Source organism: Phaenicophaeus curvirostris, chromosome 2 (genome assembly GCF_032191515.1).
Source record: "Phaenicophaeus curvirostris isolate KB17595 chromosome 2, BPBGC_Pcur_1.0, whole genome shotgun sequence".
Classification (NCBI taxonomy): domain Eukaryota; kingdom Metazoa; phylum Chordata; class Aves; order Cuculiformes; family Cuculidae; genus Phaenicophaeus; species Phaenicophaeus curvirostris.
In genome coordinates, this window is record NC_091393.1 from 108,981,037 (window position 1) to 109,005,864 (window position 24,828).

Below are 24,828 nucleotides of genomic sequence, written 5' to 3' on the forward strand. Positions count from 1 at the left end.
AAGTCCTGTTAGGTTGTTTTTACAACCAAAATGCTAGAGGGTGATTTGGTATGTGAGCCCAGATTCTGGAACTTTTTTATAACTATACCCAAGAAAGAAATAGACTTAAGGTAACAAGTGCTCTGAGGATACTGTGCTACAGGCCAAACTTTAGTGAATTTTTGCTGTGACATTTGTGCAGTGCATCTAAAGTGATGTAAGACTGGAACAGATAAAGTTCTTCCTCTTAAACATGGTATTCAGCTTTCTGCTGTGATCCACCTTGCAGCTCTTGGCCTTGCAGAAAGTTACAGGCCTGGCATTTTTTAAGGCAGCTCCCTGACTCATTACTGCAAGGAAGAAGCCACCTTAGCTAACACATCGGAAGAGGTGGTGTCTTCAGAACTGATGCTTAGAAACAAGAGTGTCAAGAAGGCTGTCTTGGGGATTAAGATGCCTCTTGAAGTGCTCAGCCTGTGATTGTACATCTCAGATGCTGATGGTGTTCAATGACATCGGTAGAGTCAGGTCAGAATGCACCCTGAAGCTAAGTAAGCTGTCTATAAATATCTATCATAAAATCATAGAATCATGGAATGGTTTGGGTTGGAAGGGACTTCAGAGATCATCTAGTTCCAACCCCCCTGCCATGGGCAGGGACACCTTCCACTGGATCAGGTTCCTCAAAGCCCCATCCAGCCTGGCCTTGAACACCTTCAGAGATGGGGCATCCATGACTTCTCCGGGCAGCCTATACCAGTGCCTCACCACCCTCACAGGAGAACATTTCTTCCTAAAGTCTCATATATATCTCCCCTCTTGCAGCTTAAAACCATTCCTTCTCATCCTATCCTTACAATTCCTGATCAAGAGCCCCTCCCCAGCTTTCCTGTAACCCCTTTCAATACTGAAATGCTACTATAAGGTCTCCCCAGAGCCTTCTCTTTTCCAGGCTGAACAAGACTAACTCTTTCAGCCTGTCCTTGTACAGAAGATGATCAGTCCTCTGATCATTTTTGTGGCCTTCTCTGGATTCGCTCTAACAAAATTATTAGAGCAGTTTTCTTCATTTTTTTTTTAAGTTATATTAAAGCTTGCAGACTGATTTTCACTGTAATTCGCTACAAAGGTACAGCCATCTAAGCCTGCCTCAGGGCTTTCTGCACCACGCTAAACACACCCAGCCCCAGTTGAAGCTCACACTCTTCGAATAATAAGATCAAGGAGGACCAAGGGAGCTTCTGTGGGAAGTTCTATTATAATATATAAGTACACGGAACACTTCTGTGTTCTGTGGGAACTTCTATTATAGAGCAGTTTTATGCAAGTATTTTTTCCAATGGGGATGAGTCTGTTCTTCACTTTCTTTGTGCTCCATAAGAGACATGAGATATTTAAGGAACTTGGAAATCTAGTCCGTGATTTGCAAAAGGTAGATTAAGTGTCAAAACCGATTAGTAATAGAAACAGTTTTCTCATCATACCCACACAATGTGACCATGAATCAGCATTGTGATGTTACCACCCTACTTCTTTAAAATATGCATGGAAAAAAAAAAACCAGCTTCTGAGGTCCATTAGAAATGGGAACTCCTCAGTAGACATGATTTTAATGTGCAGGGTGATGTTCTCACTAGCTAGCTTAAAAAACTTTTCTGACACGTACAAGGCACTATTACACTATTGTATGAAGGGTGTCAAACCCCCTGCCTGCAGGATGTCTTCTCCATCCCTCTCTCAGGCTCTGACTCCTTCTTCCACAGTTTATCCCCATGGTACAAACCTGGTTGCTTTCAAGGAAGGCTCTGTCCACCCTTGAAGCACAGGATTTTGCAGCAGGGCCAGGATTAATGTACTCAAGAGAGCCAAAATGGGAATCCTTCCTTCCTCTTGCAGAATCCATGTTCTTTTTAGCAAACCACATGAAGTAACCTTCCCCAAACTGTTATGCCTCTCTTTCATGAAACTCTTAAAGTCATAGTTTTAGCTCTGAGAGTTGCCTTTGTGCTCTTCATTTGTGTTAATTAATTCAACTTATAGTAGAACTATACATTTGGTTAAGTGTAACCAAAGTAAGGGATTCTGTTGGCAGTTTGTGGTATTGTGCTTCAGTTTAGGAATCTTACTGGCTGTTAGCCTTACACAAACATACTGAACCCAGTGGAAAGGCTCCCAGATGTTTACCAGAGGTTGGAATGAAGTTAGAAGAATCCTCTTTGGAGCCAAGAATTGTCCTTGCACATTCTGAGCACTGTGAAATTGATGCAGATACTTAAACACACTATGTGTATTTTGATCTCCCGTTTCAGGTGCTAACATGTGTTTTCTTGTTACTATTTAAAGGTCAAATGGCTGGTGATCACACACGACTGGAATTCCACAACATAGAAACAGGAATAATAACAGAACGGCGCTACCTGTCTTCTGTGCCTTCTAATTTCATTGGGCATCTACAGAGTCTTACCTTTAATGGCATGGCCTACATTGACTTATGTAAAAATGGAGACATCGATTATTGTGAGCTAAATGCAAGATTTGGATTCAGGAACATCATAGCAGACCCTGTAACCTTTAAAACAAAAGCGAGTTATGTTGCATTGGCCACGCTACAAGCATATACATCTATGCACCTTTTTTTCCAGTTCAAAACCACCTCTCTGGATGGATTGATACTTTATAACAGTGGCGATGGGAATGATTTCATTGTGGTTGAATTAGTAAAAGGGTACGTATGGGTTAGTACGACAAAACCAGTCCATTCAAAATGCCTATACAGGAGAAAGAGAAATACAAGGGAAAGTTTAGGATACAAATCTTTATCTGACGGGACCTATATGATTGATGAATGTTTCTTCATGTTCAACTTCACGTGCTTTGTTGTGACTTTTTTCTTCAGATGAAGCTGGATGCCTGAAAAACGTGGAAGTATATAATAGGTGTAACTTCTATAGTGTTTGCCACCAAGAAGTAATAGTTTGTAGCCTTGTTCCCTCTACATATGTATGCATGTGTTGGTACAAGGAGTGCTCCTTCCTTTCCAGAAACGTGGGACTGCATCTCAGCTCATCTAAACAAATGGTGATTTCTCAGAATGAAGGTTGCTTCCCCATTTGGCATTCATTGTTGTCTTCTGATTTTATCAGCACTACCAAAGAGTGCAAGGAAATAGGAAATATTAAACCTATTAATTAGTGTCCCCTTACTATGTAAAGAAAAAGGAAACTTTTCCAATTCTTTCTCTTTTCCCAGGTATTTACACTATGTGTTTGACTTGGGAAATGGTGCAAATCTCATCAAAGGAAGTTCTAATAAACCTCTGAATGACAACCAGTGGCACAATGTAATGATATCGAGGGACACCAACAATCTCCACACTGTAAAGATTGACACTAAAATCACAACACAGAGCACAGCAGGAGCCAGGAATCTAGATCTCAAAAGTAAGTACCATAATTCCTGCATAACTTATGGTGAAGGTCATTATAGAGCGATAACTTGCATAAATCATAACCTTTGTAATACCATATGAAATGGTCTATTTAATAATAATTATTATCATCACAGGAGATGACATCTTCTTTATGTTAGCTTGATGATGCCGGTTTAGGTAAGACTTCAAATGTGTGAAAATGCCACAGAAATAAGAAGTAGGAAAAAGTAGTAACGCAGAGTGGCCCCTGTATGCCAAAAGATAATTGGGGCATGAAAGGAGGTCTAAAATGTCTATGAAAAAGGCTTGGTATTTACATGAACATAAGTTCTGTACTTGGAATGCAGAACCCTCAGCCCAAGTTTACATAGGCTTTGCAGAACTGATCACTTCTTACATAGAGAACTGGGGAACATTTTGACATGTCCCCACTGTTAAATACTCCACATAAAACCTACCTTTTGTTTATAAAAGAAATACAATGCAGTATTTTATTATAAAAAAACTAAATAAATCTTGTAAGTAAAATGATCCTATGTGACAGTCCTGCAGTGAATCGGTTATAAATAAAAGTTGCGAGATGAATTGTAAACATGTACTCACCTAAATATACAATGTGTTGTAATTTGTATTTCATGTTAAAGTAAACTTTGTTTTATAGGCCTAGACCTACATTTTATAGGTCTAAATCTACATCTTCTAGGTCTAAACCTACATCTTATAGGTTCAGCTGAGTTCTTAAGTTCCGTTTGTATAACTAAAGCTCATATATATGTATATTTTAAAATAAGTTATAGTAATTAGTCATAAGGATGGGTTTCTGAATAGCTAATTTCCATCAGAGGGAAATATCTTCTTGAAAGGATACAGGTAAGTATATTTTTTAAATGCTAACTATGTAAGCAGGGATAAAAGAATATGTTCCGGTCGTGTGAAAAAGTATTGTGTGTTTTAATCATCTATACAAATTCTTGTCAGGAAAAACAAAATTTCATAGCAGTCAAGGAAAACTTAATATTTCAAAAACCAGGATGTTCAAAGTAGATATTAATAGTCCATGAAGAGCTTAGTCCTTGTTGGATTTTTCTTTTAACTGTGTCTGAGTCATAGATAATGAGCTGACCTTAATAATTGTGCTGGATTTTGTGGCATTTTACATGTTTGCTTCCCTTGAATGTGCTATTAAGACTGTAAGAAAGGATGTGAAAACTATATCTTTATATATATTAATCTTCAATAAGAGCCTTTTTATCAGAAAAGCTTGGTTTAGAAAGCTTGGTTTTTGAATGGCCATGCCCCATTCTCAAAATTGTATTTGAAATTTGTGCCGTGTTCTTTCTCGGTTTTGCATTCCTGTGAATATGGTTGATGTTTATTCAGATAGTGTAATATTTCCGTTTTATTTTTGATGCTTTAGAGAAGATGTTCACCTTATTCTTTCAATCTTTTTTTTCTATAAGCACTGCTTTTGCATATATATACATATTTAATCCGTTTTTTCCCAGTATATTAATTAAACATGAGTAGGAAAAACAATCCTGTTAACAACTGATACTAGGTCGATATAGTCATTTTATTGCACATCTTTTCCTCATGAATGTAGTGGTTTGCTATGTTGCTTTATTTAATGAAAGAAACAAGGTTGAGCACTGTACTGAATGACAGCACCAGAGGGCACTGTGATTTCACTAAACGCACTGCTTGGTGCTTCCCAGAGCCAGCTCAACAGGAGAACCTGTGAAATCCAGCATTCCTTTGTTTTCCTCACTTTGAAAATTCTACTTTTGTTTTCCGCTTTTGAAGCAAAAGCGTATCCATAGCTAGTGCATTATCTAACCTTGAATTCCAGTGGAAAAAAAACTGAAGAGCATGAAAAAAACAGCCTGAGATTAGAAATGAAGAAGGGGAATTGTATTAGATGCTGCTGTTCTGTAGCTCACCACTGAGGATAGCTGGTAACAGAATAACATGTATGACGTATTCAATACAGTAATATTTAGCAAGCATCTTTCTTAAACTGCTCTAGTGAACAAAGGGTCTCCAACCACTTCTTCTCATAGTAGTCTGTTTAATTCTGGGTTTTAAATGTATTCTGTTTTGCTCAAGCAGCTTCCTTAAATAGGGCACAGTGCAGATTTTCACTGGAGTTTTGGGGGAATTCAAGCTAATACATTTTAGCCAGAAGGCCAAAAAGGAGGAAAAAAATGCCTTTAATTATTATGTTTTCTTTACTTGTTTTCAGTTGAAATACTTTCCTATAGCTCATTCTTTTCTGTTTTGTCAGTGTTTCTTATGGTGACATATCTCTATGCTGGAAACACTCCATACGTTTTACTGGCATAAGCAGCTGTGGTCAGGTTTTTGTTCTCCATTATTTTAGCCCTAGCAACAAAGCAAATTCCAAATTATGCTTCCTGCTAGTGTTATCCATAATTCTGTTTAATCAGAGTCAGCACTAGGTGAAATATATATGCATAGTCATAATATAGAAACTGCAGCCTTTCTGGGTAATTGAAGAATTACCAGATTTCAGATGCTGAAATCCAAGCTAATCCTGGAAAGATAAGACAATGTGTGTAGCTTTTTGCAAATACACAGTGAATTCAGTATGAAGATATGACACAGATTGTGTTGTAGAGCCTGCACAGGATGACAGTTGTCTGGGAAAACAGACAGTTACCATAAAAGTATGTGAGAGAATTTCCATTATACATTTCTTTCTGAGTGTAGGATTTTGTAACGTGGGAAGCCCATTAGTTATGGACATGGCCCCCTGCATAAACTGTGGTACCGTTTCAGTGGATTGGAGTGGGTGCCCATCGTAAACTCTCCAGTTTTATTATTGCTGCAATTAGATTTTAAGTTGGAGGCAAATAAATGAGTGAAAATAGTTCTGTGGTTGGATTCCAACAACTGCATCATTTTTCCTAGTAGAGAAAATTTGCAGTGTGTACTTGGGTGCAGCTCTAGCAGGTAACCCATGAAGAAAAAATGAGTCTGAACAGTAGTGGCAATGCAGCTTAAGCGTGCCAACCTCTAGTTATACAGCAGATCTGCTTTCCTGTATTTCATGAGCAGATTCCCTGTTCTGCTTTCAGTACAGCTGAACAGCTGAGCAAACTGGGTTGTTTAGTCTGAAGAAGAGAAGACTGAGTGGAGACCTTATCGCTTTCTACAACTCCCTGGAAGGTGGTTGTGGTGAGTTGGTTGCTGGTCTCTTCTGCTAAGTAACAAGTGATAGGAGGAGAGAAAATGGCCTCAAGTTGTGCCAGGGGAGGTTTAGGTTGGGTGTTAGAAAAAATTTCTTTACTGAAAGAATGGTGAAGCACTGGAAGAGGCTGCCCAGGGAAGTGCTGGAGCCTCCATCCCTGGAGGTGTTAAAAAAGTGGGTAGACATGGCAGTTTGGGACATGCCTTAATAGGCACAGTAGTTTTGGGCTGACAGTTGGACTTGGAGGATCTTACAGGTCTTTTCCAACCTTAATGATTCTATAATTCTACCACTCAGGTGATTAGCATGGCTAAAACTCAAGGCTTCACAGACTAAAAACAGTTGGATGGAGGGGAATTCTTGCTTGATGTACCTGATGCTGTGTTCTTATGGTCTTGAGGGGTCCACTTTTGATGTGGAGGAACATCCTCAAGCATGACTTTGTATCCACTTACCTACCAGGATTTTATCTTCTTTTTGCTTCTCTCCTACACCTGTAGGCACTACTTTAATCCCCAAAGTTTTCACCTACTTTCTTTAAACAGCAAACATGCCAAAACCTGCAAGAATCCACTCAGAGTGACTGTCAGATAATTAAAATATTTTAGCATTTTAATAATTTATAAATTGAGATGAAGAGTTAAAAATATTACACTCCCACAAAAGGAAAAGCTAAGGAATGCTGCTGTTATTTTAGATTTAAAAATAAATAGTTGCAAACTTTTCTAAGAGCTGGTAGTTTCAGTACTTCAATAGCCCATAATATTCTAAATTTGTAGCTGTGAGGTATTATCTAGGATGAACTGCAAGTCATCCTGATTATGATATTGAGGTAAAATATCCTACCCAACTCAACATTTATGGTTTGATTTTTTGCTGCCTGTGCAGCATTTCATATGCTTTAAGACCTTTTCTGAACTGACATCCATACTTACTTTGAACTTGTCCCACTCTCTTATTCTCTTGCACATGGACTCCCCATACATCAGTTTTAGAGTCCATTGTAAGTCCTATGTTATTCCTGTGTTGTTATATCATTGCATCCTCAAAAACTGTTCTTCATAAGAGAGCATACATTAAAATCAGCTTCCTTGGATTTAAAAATTCTGTCTGGATATCCTGTCTATTCTATTTCTGTAGCTTTTCACTAGTCTCTGCTTTCTTCTATTATTTTGTGACGTGTGGGTGCTGTTGCTATATGCATTTACCTTTGCATCTGCCGTTTTCTCCAATAATGTGAGAACAGACTAGTCTGTGACATTTGAAAGAAAAGTGATCATATTGATTTCTGGTATCAGCTCAGCAGGTTTGCAAATGCACTTGAAATACTTTTTCCATGTGCATAAGGACTCACTTGGAAATTATTTCATCCTTGTAAACTTTTGATGCAATCAACTAAATTAGCAGTAGATCACTGGCCTTAGCATATTCATTGATGATCTCTAATAGTCACTTAATCTATTTGTAATTCATTTGTCCATCAAAGTGAATTATTCATGCTATGCAAAACTGAGCTAAATTAGTCTTGATCATAAAGAAAACTTCTTGTTCCAGCAATGGAAATTGAAATTATTTCAATTTCATGTATGTCCGTCTTGTTTTATATTGAGCCCATTGTTATTGTTGCTGTATTATAAGTTCTTCTCTATATTACAAAGTTTCTGTCTGTGGCAACAATCCTTCATATTTCTATTACTGAGAAAGAAATCATTAAGAAGCACAGGAAAAAAAAGTGTTTTAAATAAAAACAGAAATTTGTACAAATGAACAAGTACTAATGCTTACATTTTTAAAATAAACATGTAGGAGATAATTGCAGTGACCTTGCCAGTGGACTCTGAACTCTTCATGCAGAAGTAACGTTCTGTTCCAAATGCACAAGTGCAGAGTTCCAAATACTGTCAACAGTAAATAGATATTCCTAATGTGACCTGTTGGAGTAGACAACGGCAAAGGCAGCTGATGTCTTCCTGATAGCACTGATATGCAAAAACAAAGAATCTTAAGACTGTAAGCTCTTTTTTAAGACTTTCTATGTAGCAAAGATAGGCAGGCAAATTAACAACAGAGATTAGACAGCCTCGTCTAATGCAAATTCCTTTATCCTCCTTTTTCACTACAAGAAGGACACTGACATGCTGGACTGTGTCTAGAGAAGGGTGTCAAAGTTAGTGAAGGGTTTAGAGCACAAGCCTTATGAGGAGGGGTGAAGGAGCTGGGGTTGTTTAGTCCGGAGGAAAGGAGACTGAAGGGAGACTTTATTGCACTCTACAACTACCTAAAAGCAGGTTCTAACAAGGTGGCAGTTGGTCTCTTCTCCGTGGTAGCTAGTGACGAGACAAGGGGAAATGGCCTCAAGATACACCAGGGTAGATTTAGATTGGATATTAGGAGGAATTTCCTTACTGAAGAGGTGGTCAAGCATTGGATTAGGGTGTCCAGGGAAGTGGGTGAGTCACCATCCCTGGCAGTGTTTAAAAGACCGGTAGATGTTGTACCTGGGGACATGGTCTAGTGGTGGACTTAGCAAGGCTGGATTGATTATTGGACTCAATAATATTAAAGGTCTTTTTCAACCAGAACCATTCAGTGATTCTTTGCAACTTGTCACCTTCTGCTTTTAGACAGCTATGCTGTTTACCAGGCTAAGAAATTACTTTTGGCAATGCTAAGCCTTCAGAAAATGTATCCATATTTCCAAAATTATTAGATGGGGAAAAAATTAAAAATGATATCTAATGCGTCTGGATTAAATAAAAATCAAAGAAATACCCTAGTGTTTGTGCTGAGCTCTGTGAAGTTAACAGCATTGCTGTAGTCTTTCGGCTTACTCCATGGTGAGAGAAACTTCTTGTTTTCTGCTTCTACCCTCCTCGTTTCAGTCTTTTACACGCATACAAATGTATGGAGTTGCTAGCTCCTTGGCATGCAAGGCTATTACCATTACTGATCGTGGAAGAACTTTCAAGCTCTTCTGGAATACTAAGTACAAGTTATGCTAAGGATAGTATAAGATGTAGTATAAATACATCCCACTGAATGAAGACAGGCTGAGAGGGTTGAGCTTGTTCAGTCTAGAGGCTCTGGGGAGATCTTATAGTAGCCTTCTGGTAGGAGGCCTAGAGGAAAGCTGGGAAGGGGTTCTTCATCAGGGAGTGCAGGGATGTGACAAAGCAGGCCACGTCTAAGCTGCAAGAGGGGTGATTTAGATGAGATCTTAGGAAGAAATGTCTCCTGTGAGGGTAGTGAGGCACTGGCACAAGTTTCCCAGGGATGCCCTGTCCCTGGAGGGGTTCAAGGCCAGGCTGGGTGGGACCATGACTTAGGGGAAGTTGCCTATGCACATGGTAGGGTGTTGAAACTGGATGGTCTTTAAGTTCCCTTTCAACCCAAATCACTTGATACTACTTGATTCCATTTGATTACAAATCACTTTGAATCCAAACTCCACTTGACTGGAGGCTGGCTGATGTTATACCCATTGACAAGAATAGTCAGAGGGAGGATGCAGGAAACTACGGGCCTGTCAGTCTGACCTCAGTGCTGGGGAAAGTCACGGAATAGGTGATCTTGAGTGCTATCGTACAGCATATGCAAGAGAACCAGGTGATCAGGCCCAGTCAACATGGGTTCACAAAAGGCAGGACTTGCCAAACTAACCTGTTTGCCTTCTATGACAACATGACCCACCTACTGGACGAGGGAAAGGCTGTAGATGTAGTCTTCTTGGACTTCAATAAAGCCTTTGACACAGTTTCTCACAGCATTCTGCTTAGGAAACTGTCAGCCTCTGGCCTGGACAGGTGAACGCTCTCCTGGGTGGAAAACTGGTTGGATGGCTGGGCCCAAATAGTTGTTGTAAATGGAATTAACTCCAGCTGGAGGCCAGTTACAAGTGGGGTTCCCCAGGGCTCAGTGCTGGGTCCAGTCCTGTTCAATGTCAAGTGTCGATCTGCTGGAGGGTTGGGAGGCTCTGCAAAGGGATCTGAACAGGCTGGACCGCTGGGCAGAGTCCAATGGCATGAGGTATAACAAGGCCAAATGCCGGGTCCTGCACTTGGGGCACAACAACCCTATGCAGTGCTACAGAATAGGAGAAGTCTGGCTGGAAAGCTGCCTGGAGGAGAGGGACCTGGGTGTGTTGGTTGACAGCGACTGAACATGAGCCAGCAGTGTGCCCAGGTGGCCAAGAAGGCCAATGGCATCTTGGCTTGTATCAGAAATGGCCTGACCAGCAGGTCCAGGGAGGTTATTCTCCCTCTGTACTCGGCACTGGTGAGACCGCTCCTCGAATCCTGTGTTCAGTTCTGGGCCCCTCAGCACAAGAAGGATGTTGAGGCTCTGGAGCGAGTCCAGAGAAGAGCAATGAAGCTGGTAAAGGGGCTGGAGAACAAGCCTTGCAAGGGCCAGCTGAGGGAATTGGGGTTGTTTAGCCTTGAGAAGAGGTATTTTTTCTGAGAGATCTTTTTCTGCACAAAAGCTGCTTTGTGTAATATCCTCACAGTCTGGAGGTGATTGTCTTGATCATGAAGTCGGTAATGTTCGATAAAATGTTTCTATCTGCAAACACATATTTGAAATAAGAACATTGAACCTCAGCTTTTTGGTAGCTTTATTTGGAGAATTGATAGAATCATAGAATGGTTTGGGTTGGAAAGGACTTCAAACAAAGGTTATCCTGTTCCAACCCCCTGCAGTGAGCAGGGACATCTTCAACTTGATCGTTGCTCAGAGCCTCATCCAACCTGACCTTGAATGTTTCCAGGGATGGGACTTCTCCCTGTTTGGAAAACAAGCTCTGCTGAGAGTGTTGGCTATTGAAGCAGAGAATGAGCAAATCTGAGTATACTATGCCATGAAAATGCCTGTTGTGTTAGATTTTTAACTAGTTTTCAGGTGTGTACAATGTAGAAATGTGATCAGAACAGGAAAGAAATGATATTTGATGTGCTTGAGTGCCTCAGTTTTCCTCCACAACCATCCCCCTTATACAGAGTAATTGGCATAGCGTCTCTTCAATGGGAGGTGGATTACCCTACACATTTATATGGCAATTAGATTTTATTATTTAGCATTTAACATGCATCACCAACTTCCCTTATAGTTCATTGGACAAGCAGACTGCTTTGATTTTAAATCTGTTGAAACTTTTTCATTGCCAGTCCTTTTCGTCTAATCTTCAGGGCAGGAGGAAAGAAGCAAAAGAAGTTATAGAATTATTTAGGTTGGAATTGGAAAAGGCCTTCAAGATCATTGAGTCCAATTGTAAACCCAACTGCCAAACCCAGTACTAAACCATGTCTCTCAGCACCACATCTATATGCCTCTTAAATACCTCCAGGGATGGTGAGTCCACCACTTCCTTGGTCAGCCTGTTGCAGTGCTTTGCAACCTTTTTGACATAGAAATTTTTCCTGATATCCAATCTAAACCCCCCATGGCACAGCTTGAGACTATTTCCTCTCATTCTATTGCCTGTCACTTCCTTGGGAGGGGAACTGTTTTCCCGTTCACTACAGCCTCCTTTCAGGTGGTTGTAAAGAACAATAAGGTCTCCCTTCAACCTCCTTTTCTCCAGATTTAAGAGCCCTAGTTCCCTCAGATACTCCTCATTGGACTTGTTCTCCACACCCTTCATCAACTTTGTTGCCCTTCTCTGGACAGTGTCCCCAGACCCTCAATGTTTTCCTTGCAGTGAGGGGCCCAAAACTGAACCCTGGATTCAAGGTGTGGCCTTACCAGCACCAATTATAGGCGGACAATCCTTTCCCTACACCTGGCAGCCGCACAATTACTGATGCAAGCCACAATGCTTTTGACCTTCTTGGCCACCTGGGCACACTGCTGGGTTGTATTCAGCTGGCTGTCAACGAGCACCCCCAGGTCCTTTTTCACTGAACAGCTTTCCAGCCATTCATCCCCAACCCTGTAGCATTGCATGGCATTGTTGTGACTAAAGTGCAAAACTTGACACTGAACCTTTTTGAATTCCATACAATTAGTGTCATCTATTGAGCCAGCCTGTCTAGATCCCTCTACAGGTATATCTCCAGTTCCATAGAAACTGGTGGTAAGTGAAATCTGTGAGGTGCTCTACCTGGTACACCCATCAACTGTGAGTTCTCTCTGGTGCCTCTTAGTCCTTACTGCCTTTTTTTTCTGTGATGTGGATTAGAATCCAGTGCTACAATGAAACTGCAAGGGACAGGATCTGCCAAGGGAGAAAATATCTTCAAAGTTAAATCCTCTGGACAAGTAAATACAATGTTCTATATGCCAATGAAAATTGCTAAAAACCCACAGTGCCAGTATTTCAGTGCTGGTGTTTTCTTTTTTTCTAGTAACTATAATGGGTCATCTAGAGAAGATACTGAAGGCAGTGTAGAATTGTGCTGAAAAGATCCCTTTCTGTTTTGCTTTCTAAAAGAATGAGTTGCCATCCCCCCCCCCCCCCCTTTTTTTTTTGCCTGTAATCATTTTGCCTTGCTTGGTTATTAGTACAGGGAATGTGGAAGATGGAAGGCACCACATGTTCCAGCATACAACTGCCTCTTCCCCAATATGTTTGAAAGGACAGATAACTCCGCAAAGTCTGGACAAGTAAACTAGCTGTCCTTTACCTTCTTAAGAAAAAGAGAGTCTAAAAGTGATGAATTCCATCACTCCAACCAGAAAAATACTTGAAAAGCCTACTTTTCTTAAAAAAATACACATCAAACCAAAAGACTTCAACCACAAATCAATAGTGAAGCTACAGAATGGACTCTTTGAAGGGAATAAGTGGGCATAAAACAGTAAGTTTATACATTCATATCTTCCCTCAAGTGCTCTTGCAAGTGGTAGACAAAATTCAGTCATGCTTGGCTCTAGCACCAAACAGGCCTGTGAATGCACAGCAAGTGCACATTCTCTGCTGCAAAGGGATATTTGAAAAGCCATATGCTGGAGCGTATGTGCTGCGGAAGCTGTGTGGATGCATCATTTATGTCTTTGTCGACTGTCCTTTGATTTATTATTGGGTATGATCACGGCAGGCTTCTTGATTGTTCAAAAAAGAATAATTGTATTTCCTCTACATTTTTAAATTATCAGGGGTTTTTTGGGAGGGGGTGGGGAGTACGGGACAAAATCTAAACTTTTAGTCATGAATAATGAAAGTGGAGAGAGACTGGAATCATCACTCATCTGCTGTTCAGACCCAATTCCTTTTCTAAAGCCTATGTGGAAGAAAAGTCACCACTCTGCCTGCTGCATAAAGTAAAGAGTAGGTAGGTGGTTTTGTTTGTTGGAAAAGTGAGAAGGTCATTAAGGATAAGCAGGCTCCTGTATTTCATTGAATGTCAAATGCATCTGGATGCCTACCTGACATTTTCATTTGAGACTATGTCCCTTGATTCAAGACCAGGATGTTGTCTGTTGTGTTCAAGTCGTTGTGTGTTCATCTTGTGTGGGAGTAATTTATTTTCACATTTCAGTTGTCTCAAACATACCATGAGTTGGGGTTATTTGGGTCTTCTTATGTCAAATTCCACCTGATACTTCAGTGTTCAACTATTAAGATACTACAAAGCAATTTCTATTGATCTTGTAACAGCAAATCATCTGTTTTATGAAGGATACAAAGAAAATGAACACATTTTTTCCTTTGAGATTAGCCTTTCTCTATGGTATTTTTAGTCTTTGCAGTCTTCATTCCTCTTTGCCTGCCTGAGGGAAGAAGCTGGTCTATGCTTGATCATTTTGAAATGCATGTTTGGAGAAAAGTGTGCTTGACACCTTGGCTTCAGCACAGCCAGATGTTCATTTGTATTTTCATATATCATATAATGGAATTACAGAAGTGCTTACTGTCATTTCAGAAACCACCATGTTATGCCAGGGCTATTCATCTCTTTCTTGGGGAATAATACTGCTCTGTACACTACAGAAGCACTCTTGTTCTTAGCTGGAGTGATTATTTAGCACAATGTCGCATTAGAAATAAGAGAAACAGCTTTTAAAATGAAAGAGAAATTAAGGGAATAGGTGAAAGTAGCACCGGGAGGGGAGAATGTCTGCTTTTGGAGAGAGTGATGGATCTGAAGATATCTTTGTGCAGCCCTGTAAAAACATTCCATGGATGTTGTCTTTATGGGTTATGAAAAAAAGCCAAGCCACAATTCATTCTACTGTTTCATTTCCCTGTTTTTCTTTTGTTTTCATTCATTCATGGAAACATTTTTGAATGAAGTGTTCAATTCTTGTCAAAAATTGAACACCAGATATGCCAAATAAAACATACATATTTTGGAGAGTGAAAAAACCTAAATATACCCTGGTTAAACTGCTTGCTCCCTGAGGAGGATTTACATACTGCTGTTGCCATTATAAGCACATGTATACTGTGGATACTAATTCCCTTTCTACTCAGGTTTGAAGATAGCGGTAGTTGTTAAATTAGGTGAATGCTTTTTGCCCACCAGCATGTATAATGTAAGGATTCTTGGGTTTGGTAACAAACTGGGGAAAGGAGGAAAGTCTATAAGGTGACCTTTTAGTAACTTCTATAGTGACACATGATAGGATACTTCTCTTACTTATTCAGAAAATAAATAAATAGAACGGTGTCTTCAATTTTTGTTTTACATTTCTTTGGTTTAGTACTTAAAAGTTCTTGTTTTGAAGAAAAAAGACTTGGTATATAAAAAAAGATGGGTTATTACAGAAGGACTTGGCAGTATTTGTTTCACCAACAGTTGCGTGTGACTCACTGTTTGGTGTTCTGTGCATTTTTGCATAAGTGTGATTCCAATAATGAATACATTGAGAATTTGCATTCATTTATTAGATAGCAAGCTGTTTCTGTGTTAAATTCACTTCTTTCTCAAAGCAGAAAAGAAGCACATGGTTGTAAATGGGAAAGCTCCTGTTGGAATACAGTAAGATCTTTGTTACCTGTAAAAGACACAAATTAAACCCACTAAACTCTTCTCTTCCCCAGTGCCAATGATATAACTGACCAGTACTATTGTTGCCATGTTTCCAGCCTAAATGATTCCATGACTTACAGGCATAGCTCTGGAAGTACTGTCTTCCAAGTGGTTCCTCAGGCCTTCAGTGAACATGCTAGTGAGAAACACTGGCCTCAGGACAATGAAGAGGGGAAACAATCCTCCCTCTCTAAATAAAAGAGAATAACTCTGTGTACTGACTCCTAAGGTAAGTTAGGAGAGAGCATCTGCTCCCAAATGAAATGCTTTATTTGATGCTTCTCCAGAGATTAGGAGGAAATATTGGAGCATTCTGCTACCACAACTATTTCTACTTTGTTTATGCCACTTGATATGTTTTATATAAATTTATTTTTCCTTTGTAAATTAAGGGAAATCAGGATGGCTATGAAAAAAGCCATGGAATCTTATTCAGGAATACATTTAAAAATCAAAATAAACTTCAGAATAAAATACCTGCATGAAAAGCAATGGCTAAATTTCGTTCCAGAAACTGCAGTCAGCACTGTAATACAAGCATATCCCTTTTTTGTACATACTTTAAAAATACTTGTCTATGCTAAAACATAAAGAAGTAGAAGATAGAAGCTACATTAGATAGTGCCATAATCTCATAGTATTGATCTGCTGAACACTGATAACTTACTTAATGAAATAATTTATATGTAATTCATAAGGACGAGTAGGCAGATACACAACAAGGGATTAATCCTGTTTTAGAGTGCGTAACATTTCCAGCAGTAAGCTGTGCTTTTGTAAGAATTGAAAAAAGAGGAGAAAACCTGAGAATTTGTGTCATACCGTGTTGTTTCCTCTGATCTCTTTTGGTGGGAAAATGGAAAAGCTTTAACAATTTTGCTAGCACAAAACATGTCATCAGTTGAGGATTTAATGCATAGGTAGAGGAAGAATTTTGTCACTGGGTGATGCTTGAGAGTTGTATGCTCCCATAAGCACCTTCCTTCAAATGGGTTCGATACATAAATATTTTCATTGACAATCTTTTCTGCAATTCTGTCTAGCCTGAATTTCTAATGTATTGAGTTTTATAGAAAACTACTTCATTGAGAAGAAGGTAAAAATGAAGCATGTGATTAACTTAAATAAAAGCAGCTGTGAATAACATTTGTGATTGCAGATATGAGAAAATAACCAAGGAAAAAAAAATTAAGTAGCTTTAAAAAAAATTACAAATCTGAATTTTAATTTTTGAGCCTATCCCATAATAAAATTTTGTCTCCGAGAGAAAGAGTGGCTTTATGCCATCAGCAACAAACTCAAACCACAGCTGATATTAAATCTGAGAAAAGTTTAGCCAATAGTCATAAAAAGTACTTGTATGTTCTTTATAAAGGGTGAAATCTAACAGTCAACATGATTGCTCAATGTGCATGATATGTGTTAGTGTAGTGTATTAGTGCAAAAGCAGAACTCAAGTCATTTTGAACATTAACAAAGTCAAAATATTACCCTGAACGTGTCTTTGATTGTGGAAATGGTATCTTTAACAGTATCATAAAATCACAGTATCAGGTTGGAAGGGACCTTAAAGATCATCCAGTTCCAGCCCCCTCCCATTGGCAGAGACACCTCCCTCTAGACCAGGTTGCTCAAGGCCCCATCCAACATGGCCTGGAACGCTTCCAGAGAGGGAGCATCAACAATTTCCCTGGGCAACCTGTGCCAGTGCCTCACCACCCTCATTGTGAAGAATTCCTAATGAATCTTCCGCCCCTCTAATTTAAAGCCATTCCCCATTGTCCTGTCACTACATGCCCTTGTAAAAAGCGCCTCCCCAGTTTTCTTGTAGGCCCCCTTCCGGCACTGGAAGGCCGCTTTAAGGATCCTTTTGTTCTTCAGGCTGAAAAACCCCAGCTCCCTCAGCCTGTCCTCATAGCAGAGGTGCACCATTCCTCTGATCATTTCATATACATTCCAGTGTATATTTTCAGGAACAAATAATCAGGGTGCAGTTTCACATGTCAGCGCACCAACCTGAACCACTACTGGCCATTCATCACAACTGACAGTTGCTTTATGATTCTATACAGCAGCCCCAGCATATTTGATGGATGGATCTTAGGAATTAGCAAGGAATCAATTTGAAAGTTTGCGGTTTTAATGGTTTAACCAATCACAGAATAAAACCAGTTGTTTGGACATGTTGGGAGGTTTAAGATGAAGTTACATTTTTCGCGTTCAATAGACGAGTTTAATCTTTTTAGCATAGCTGTTGTTTTCTTAGTATTGTTCTCTGGAGTCTTCCTCTTTTAAGTCTGTTGGAATCAATTGAGATGAATTATATCTCTGTATTCTGTGCTGACAATGACTGAGAGCATTGAACTTCAGGAAACCTGGAAGGGTTTTACTTCCTAGGTGTCCCACCTGAGAAAAAGTTGAAGAAATTTATCATGAGGCAAGAGCTTTTACTTTGTGTCCTGTTTAGCTGGTTAAAAAATACACAAGTTCTTCCAGTGTGAATTAATTACATCCTATTCATTGGAACATATGGATGCAATATTTTTATCTGTTATGTCTAATATCATGCTTCTGAGATTTATACGGTACCTCAAAGCTCTAGAGGAAAGCAATATCTTATTTTTCAAATGGTCTACATGGAGTGGGGAAAGTGTGAGGTTTCTTACTACCTGATGCTATGATGGCTGCTTAGACTTTCAGTTGGGTGGCTTTTAGGATTAATAATATGCACGTTCTAAGCTATTTATCTCCATCTTGGTAATTCAAATATAGTAGAGTTTTGGGGCTGGTATGTAGTAACCATAGTAGTAAAAATTTTTCACAATCTGATAGATATTTGTTTTTTTCAAGATACTTCTTTGCAAGCAAACTGTGAGCCATTGGAACGAGCACTAAATTGCAAACAAGCAAGTATGCCAGGAGAACCAGGAATAGGTGTGACTGTGGCTTATATGGATAAGAGGGAGGTTAAAATTAGCCGCATGGGGTAGTGATGATAGCTCATAAATTATGAGTTCTGTCGTTATAAAATCTGCTTGGTAAACACTTAGGAAATGGAACAGTTTTGCATTTGAGGTGAAGCAAAACCAGTCTTTCAAAAGAGAAACCACAACGTAGATTAAAGTATATATTCAGTCTATTGAAAATCTATACTAGGGCAAAACATGTCTTCAGTGGGAATTTAATGCATAGGTAGCTAATAATTTTGCCACTTGATGATGCTTCAGAGTTGGATGCTCCCATAAGCACCATCTTTTAAATGCATTCAATGCTTCTTGGAAGCTCAGAGGGTCCTCCTCCTGTGAGCCTCAAGGGGTATGCTCAGAGCACTCCCACCAAGCTTGCTAAGGTGGCTGCTTTTCCTGAGTTACAGGATAACAGAGCAGGACAGTAAACTCATACATGGCTTTATTCCTTTCTGTCACTGAAAGAATCAAACACATTTTGCCTGCCAGCAGAAGGACTAAAGCTTTTTAGCTAGGGCTGTGTTCACGCTGAGTGTGCTTCCCCTCTCTAGCCAAGCAGAGCTCAGATTAATTTCTGCAGCATGTCTTCAGCAATGGGTATGGAAAGCACCTAATTAAGCCTCTAGACTGACACTTAAGGCACACTGTAAGGAAGCAGGTTATCTTAGTTAGAAAGATCAATGTTCTGCCCACTAGAGACCCCAAACACATGAAAGAAAGGCACAGTCTGAATTGTTTTAAGACAGAAAAGCATCCCCTCCCTCGATGTTTAACAGAAATTTGTAGTTCCATCCTTGCAAAGTAAATCTCAAAGCCGTGAATTGCTCAAAGGAGGAAAAGCATCAGCTTTCAGTCCTGAGTAAGTTGCCTGAGACTCATCAAAGAGAACTGTTTATAATATATGTCTTTCATCAGAATTATTTTTGGTAAGAAAATGCTGTTTGCCATTTTAAAGACATCCAACTTCCTGGGCTGTCATAGGACTGACACAGGGTAGGAATTTTGGTGGGGAGAATCAGTCATTTCACCACTAAACAATGATATTCCTAAGTTTCTCCTTAGATGTGCATAGTCTAGTTCCAGCCCGCCTGTGGCAGGGGCTTGGGACTGGATAATCTTTAAGGTCTCTTCCAACTCAAATCATTCTATGATTCTGTGTGTCTCTAAACCCTTTTAAATAGATGATTCTGAATGTATGGACTTTAGATGGATCTGGTACCTCACTTACTGCCTTTTATCTGTACCCACTGGATCTCTGATTGGGATGATCTGTGGTCAGGTTCCCGGCTAACAACACTTATTGCTCCTAGATGCATTTCTGGATGTAGATTCTGTGACTGAATCCTCATCAATGAAATAGATACGCGTTTCTAGTATACATGACGTGGCTCATAAATAACATATCCAGGTACTTCTAATTGGTCATACAATGTGAAGTCTACATATGCATTTGAAAAATTATAGTCCTGCAATGTCTTTTAATGTCATATATGCTCTCACTGTTTTCTTCTACGTTTCTTTGGAAGAATATTTTTCTGAAATATCTGTCAATCAGCACAAAAAGGGCAGAAGAACAAGAAGGTCAAAGATTCTACAGGTTCTTTTTTGTATCTGATATTTATTTATCCTTTACAGGTGATTTGTATATTGGAGGAGTGGCCAAAGAAATGTATAAGTCCTTGCCCAAACTGGTACATGCCAAAGAAGGATTCCAAGGCTGCCTTGCATCCGTTGACTTGAATGGCCGGCTCCCTGATCTAATCTCAGATGCTCTCTTCTGCAATGGGCAAATAGAAAGAGGATGTGAAGGTATTAATTATCTAGATTTTTTTATATCACAGTGAAGGTATTCTGTGAATCCAGCAGTTTTGTTGATGTATATGCTCCAGACATGGAGAGACTGTATTTTACCTGCTTACAATTGATCATTTGACCCTTTCTTGTATAAAGACTCTGTGGGTTTTAGTACTGTGGAGACAAGTGTGTGCTTGCCCCACGCAGAGTTTGACCTGAGAATACAGAACTTTTTAAACGTTTAATGTATGTCCCACCCTTCTCCAGTGGCAAGGTATTTTGCATGTATTTTGTTTAACTCTGATGTATTTTAATTAATTATAGAAAAAATAACAATTAACATCAATGAAGCCCCTTATATCTTCATAATGCTTGGGCAGTAGACAATGCTGAAACATTAGCTAATTAATTCCGTTTATAAAACAGGCATTTTTAGTTGATTAATTCAAGGCTAATTTATGAAACTATTTGAGATCAACCTTCCATCTTCTCTATTTTTGCTCCCTCCTGAGATTTGTATTATCATGAGCCTTCCTATCTGAAACCAATAATGGCCAAATATGTTTTATCTCACTTTTTTTATGTCTTTATTGACCCATCTGGAATAGCATGGATTTGAAGTGAGGCCAGAATTAGAAGAGGTGTATTTGTAATTCAAGGATATCAATCTCTAGCTGGTTTTCTAGCTGTCATTTAGTACCACTAATGTTCTATGATTTATGGAATCATTTAAATCAATTCTTTATCCCGGCATATATATTTTCTTCACATAATTCTGAATTTTATGGTTATGTTCAATGTTATGTCTTCTTCCCTCTCTCAAAGTCCCATCCTCTCTAGAGAGAAAAATGTGTAAATGACACTGTAGAATTTCATGTTGGAATCTTGATGAATTTGATATCAAGTTTTCTAAGTTTGCAAACAGACATTGTAAAAAATCCAGACAGGGTTTCATCAGGTCTTACAATATAAAGCTTTCTGGTGGATAAATTCTCTCTCCTCTTTTGTTGTGTCTTTCAGTAAGTTTGCAGAAATGTAAATATTTTGTTCTTTACATGCTACCTTCAGTTAACAGTATAAATTCTATTGATAGAGCATAGAAATATGTAAACTTCACAACTTATTAGGTCTAATGTCCATCTACTTCTATCAGGAATGGAAAAAAAATATGTAGAAATTAGTTGGTCACTGGGTTTAGAGAATTAGATTCTACTGTCTGAATGAAGTTAGCAAGTTCCATGTCTGCACCATCCCTTCAGAGAGTCAAAGCACAGCTTTATTCCATTACGCATTTCATAGCTTGTTTTGAAATTATGCAATTTTGTAAATGAATTTTAAGTACTTCAAAGAAACATTGCCGCAGGCCTAGAGTGTGAGTTCACCTTTAAAACCCGTGGCACAACTCAGCCATAGGTGAATTACTAAAGTTACCAACAATTTAATAAAGGCTATGCCAATTTTGTCCTTTTTTGGTGGAGAGTCAGCCTTCCAATTCCAAAGCCATCTGACACTAGGAAAGTGGTCAAATAGATGGCTACCTAGCTCCCAGAGAACTGCCTCATCAAGTCTTTTGCATGCAGAAGGAAATCTTTAACAACATAAAATAAAGTAGTCCCTTCCAACCTTTCTGCTTTGTCCTTGTAGTTGACTCCTCCGTCTTGCTTGTTTACTTCAAGTCTTCCTGGTTGACCATGGATCAGATGTACAAAAAACCCCATTCTGATGCCTAAAATATGATTTAAATCACTTGCAGATTTAGAACTTGCTTCAACCTGCCCATAGCTCTGCTGCTGTGTGCAGACAGGACTGCCTCCATGCTTACAGAGCAGAGCAGCCTTGCATCTATCTTGTACAGCAGTGAGATGCATAAGCTCTGTAAGTCCCCTTGGATATTGAGTCCAAAGAGCTCAGGACAGCAGCAAAAGTAATTCCAAACAATAAGTATTAGTCATTGCCACTCTCAATCCTGAAGAGATCTAACTATGCTGATGGGTATGTGTCCTTGGTTAACACATCATCCTGCTGCAAAACCTTTCCTGAGAAGTGAGACACTTAGATTTAATATTCTTCAGACACTTATGGGATTGAATTTGTTACTGGGAGGGTGGAGAGGCACTGGCAGAGGTTGCCCAGAGAAGTTGTGGCTGCCCCATCCCTGGAGGTGCTCAAGGCCAGTTTGGATGGGACTTTAGGCAACCTAATCTAGTGGGAGGTGTCCCTGCCCATGGCAGTGGGGTGGAGCTGGATGATCTTTTAAGGTCCCTTTACACCCAAACCATACCACAATTCTAGGGATTTCCCACCTTTCTGGTATAAAAAACCTGAACCCTGGGGTGAAAGCTATTATTCTCTCTTACTGTAAAGCCATGATATATTAATTAATTTTATCTGTTAGGGTTTTGTTTTTGGTAGGCTGATATTCAATAAATTCACTGTCATAAGTTCACATTAAAACTTCTTTCTTTGAAACATTTTTCGCAACCCAACACGTGGGATTGGTGTGGTGCATTTTAAGCCTTGCATTTCAAAATAACAGATACACGTCTCTGTTCTCAATCATTGAGCACTGAATAGAATTTACTCTTTACTGAATCCACCTTGTTGACCAATTTTCAGTGGCTAAAACAGATAGAAACAAGCAGCAAGAAACAGAAATATGCTAAGTAACTCTTCAAATTGTTAGCAGCAAACACCAGAGCCAGGTTGTAAGTATCAGCTCATGTCAAATCCATTGTATTTTCTTCACACACTTTAAATAAAGCAGAATTATAGAAATTATAGAATGATAAATAATATTTTTTAAGGTATTAGGAGGAAAATACCCTGTGTGCATGCATTTGCATATATAATGCAATTAGTATATTACATTAAGTATATGAAAAGTGTCAAAGTATTAATTTAGGTGAAGATTCTTGGTGGTGATATTTAGTAAAATATTGCAATATATAGTAAAATATTGTACATGCTACTTAATAATGCTTTTTGTACAGAATATAGAATGTACAAGACAAATGTAAATGAGTGGCCAAATCCAGTCAATTAAAAAGTCTGCAGTGAAAATGGAATAAATTATAATATTTAAATAGGTCATGAATAAAAAAGTGAGTGCTTGCTAAGAGTATGTTACAGTATTTTTACTAAATAGTTTAGTTCTGTAATATATATAGGAAAGTATGAACCTGTTATGGTAGGTACTATGGTATTTACTGACAAAAACAGTCCTCCTCTGTTCTTTAAAAAACCCAAACCTACTTTTATTAAAAGAAATGCTTACATGCAAGCTAGTCTTCATGGCAATTTTTGAATAATGACTACTATAGCCCACGGTACTTAGAACCAATCCTGTAAAAAGCAAAATCCCTGTCTTTTTAACAAGATCTATATTTTTAACTAATATGTGTATTTTAACATGCACTTTTTAATGTGCCCACAGGGTCCTGTAGTTTCTGTACTTTTAAGTCCTTGCAACTTTTGCTCTACTTTTGCAAAGATGAGGGAATTTAACATTGCATAACTCAAGTGTAAATAAATGCATGCATATATAACATTTAAACACCTACAGATATTTTCACTTCAGCTTTGTAAAGTTTCTGGGTAGCAGAAGCTGGTGAGAAAAAAAAAGTGTCTTGTTTTGCCAGCTTCGGCATTCTGTCATTATAATCCCTATCTCAAGAAAGGATGATGTAATGCCCAAATGTCTAATTTTCACAGAAAAGGAAACCACTATGCTATGTGTGCCTACTGCAGTCAACCAGTTATGGGTGGTTGTGGTATTATTATTACTATTATTAGAATAATAGAATCATGGTATGGTTGGGGCTGGAAGGAACCTCAAAGCCCATACCATTCCAACCCCCCTGCCATGGGCAGGGACACCTCCCACTGGATCAGGCTGCTTAAAGTCAGTTTTGCTGAAACAGGGTTACAGCCTATAGTGCCATCATTGTTAATTGTGCTGGTGATCATTTAGACACTTGTTCAGAGCTATACTCGAGCAGCACCTCACTTAAAGGAAATGCCCATTGAACTGACTTCAATCATATTGATAGGAATTTTTCATAAATAATGACAAATCAAAAGAAAATCCCTCACCGAGATCTTTGAAGGAGCTGTAATGTGAAAGAAGGGTTAAGTGGCTTTCTTTCTACGGGATGACTTGGGATATTTATATAGTCTTTAGTGCAGTTCTGCCCTGACATCAGTCCTGCATTAGAACTTCTGAATCAATAGTGATGTGTCTTCTCCAAAACAATTCAGAAATAATTTTTATTTTATTTTATTTTTTTGGTTTGGGATGAAAGGGACCTTAAAGCCCATCCAGCACCACCACCCACTGCTATGGGCAGGGATACCTTCCTCTAGACCAGGCTACTCAAGGCTCCATCCAACCTGGCCTTGAACACTTCCAGAAGGGGAGCATCAACAATTTCCCTGTGCAACCTGTGCCAGTGCCTCGCCACCCTCATCCTGAAGAATTCC

At 39.1% G+C, this 24,828-nt stretch overlaps 1 protein-coding gene across 29 annotated transcripts in view; it reads left to right on the plus strand.

Annotated features, from left to right (window-relative positions):
- NRXN1 (neurexin 1) overlaps nt 1-24,828 on the plus strand; it is a 790,728-nt gene that overhangs the window by 356,621 nt on the left and 409,279 nt on the right. For all 29 annotated transcript variants that reach the window (XM_069850390.1, XM_069850392.1, XM_069850405.1 and 26 more), the window contains 3 exons: nt 2,323-2,704; nt 3,229-3,419; nt 20,191-20,364. In XM_069850390.1, coding sequence (XP_069706491.1) covers nt 2,323-2,704; nt 3,229-3,419; nt 20,191-20,364 — 747 coding nt within the window. The remainder of the gene's footprint in view (nt 1-2,322; nt 2,705-3,228; nt 3,420-20,190; nt 20,365-24,828) is intronic.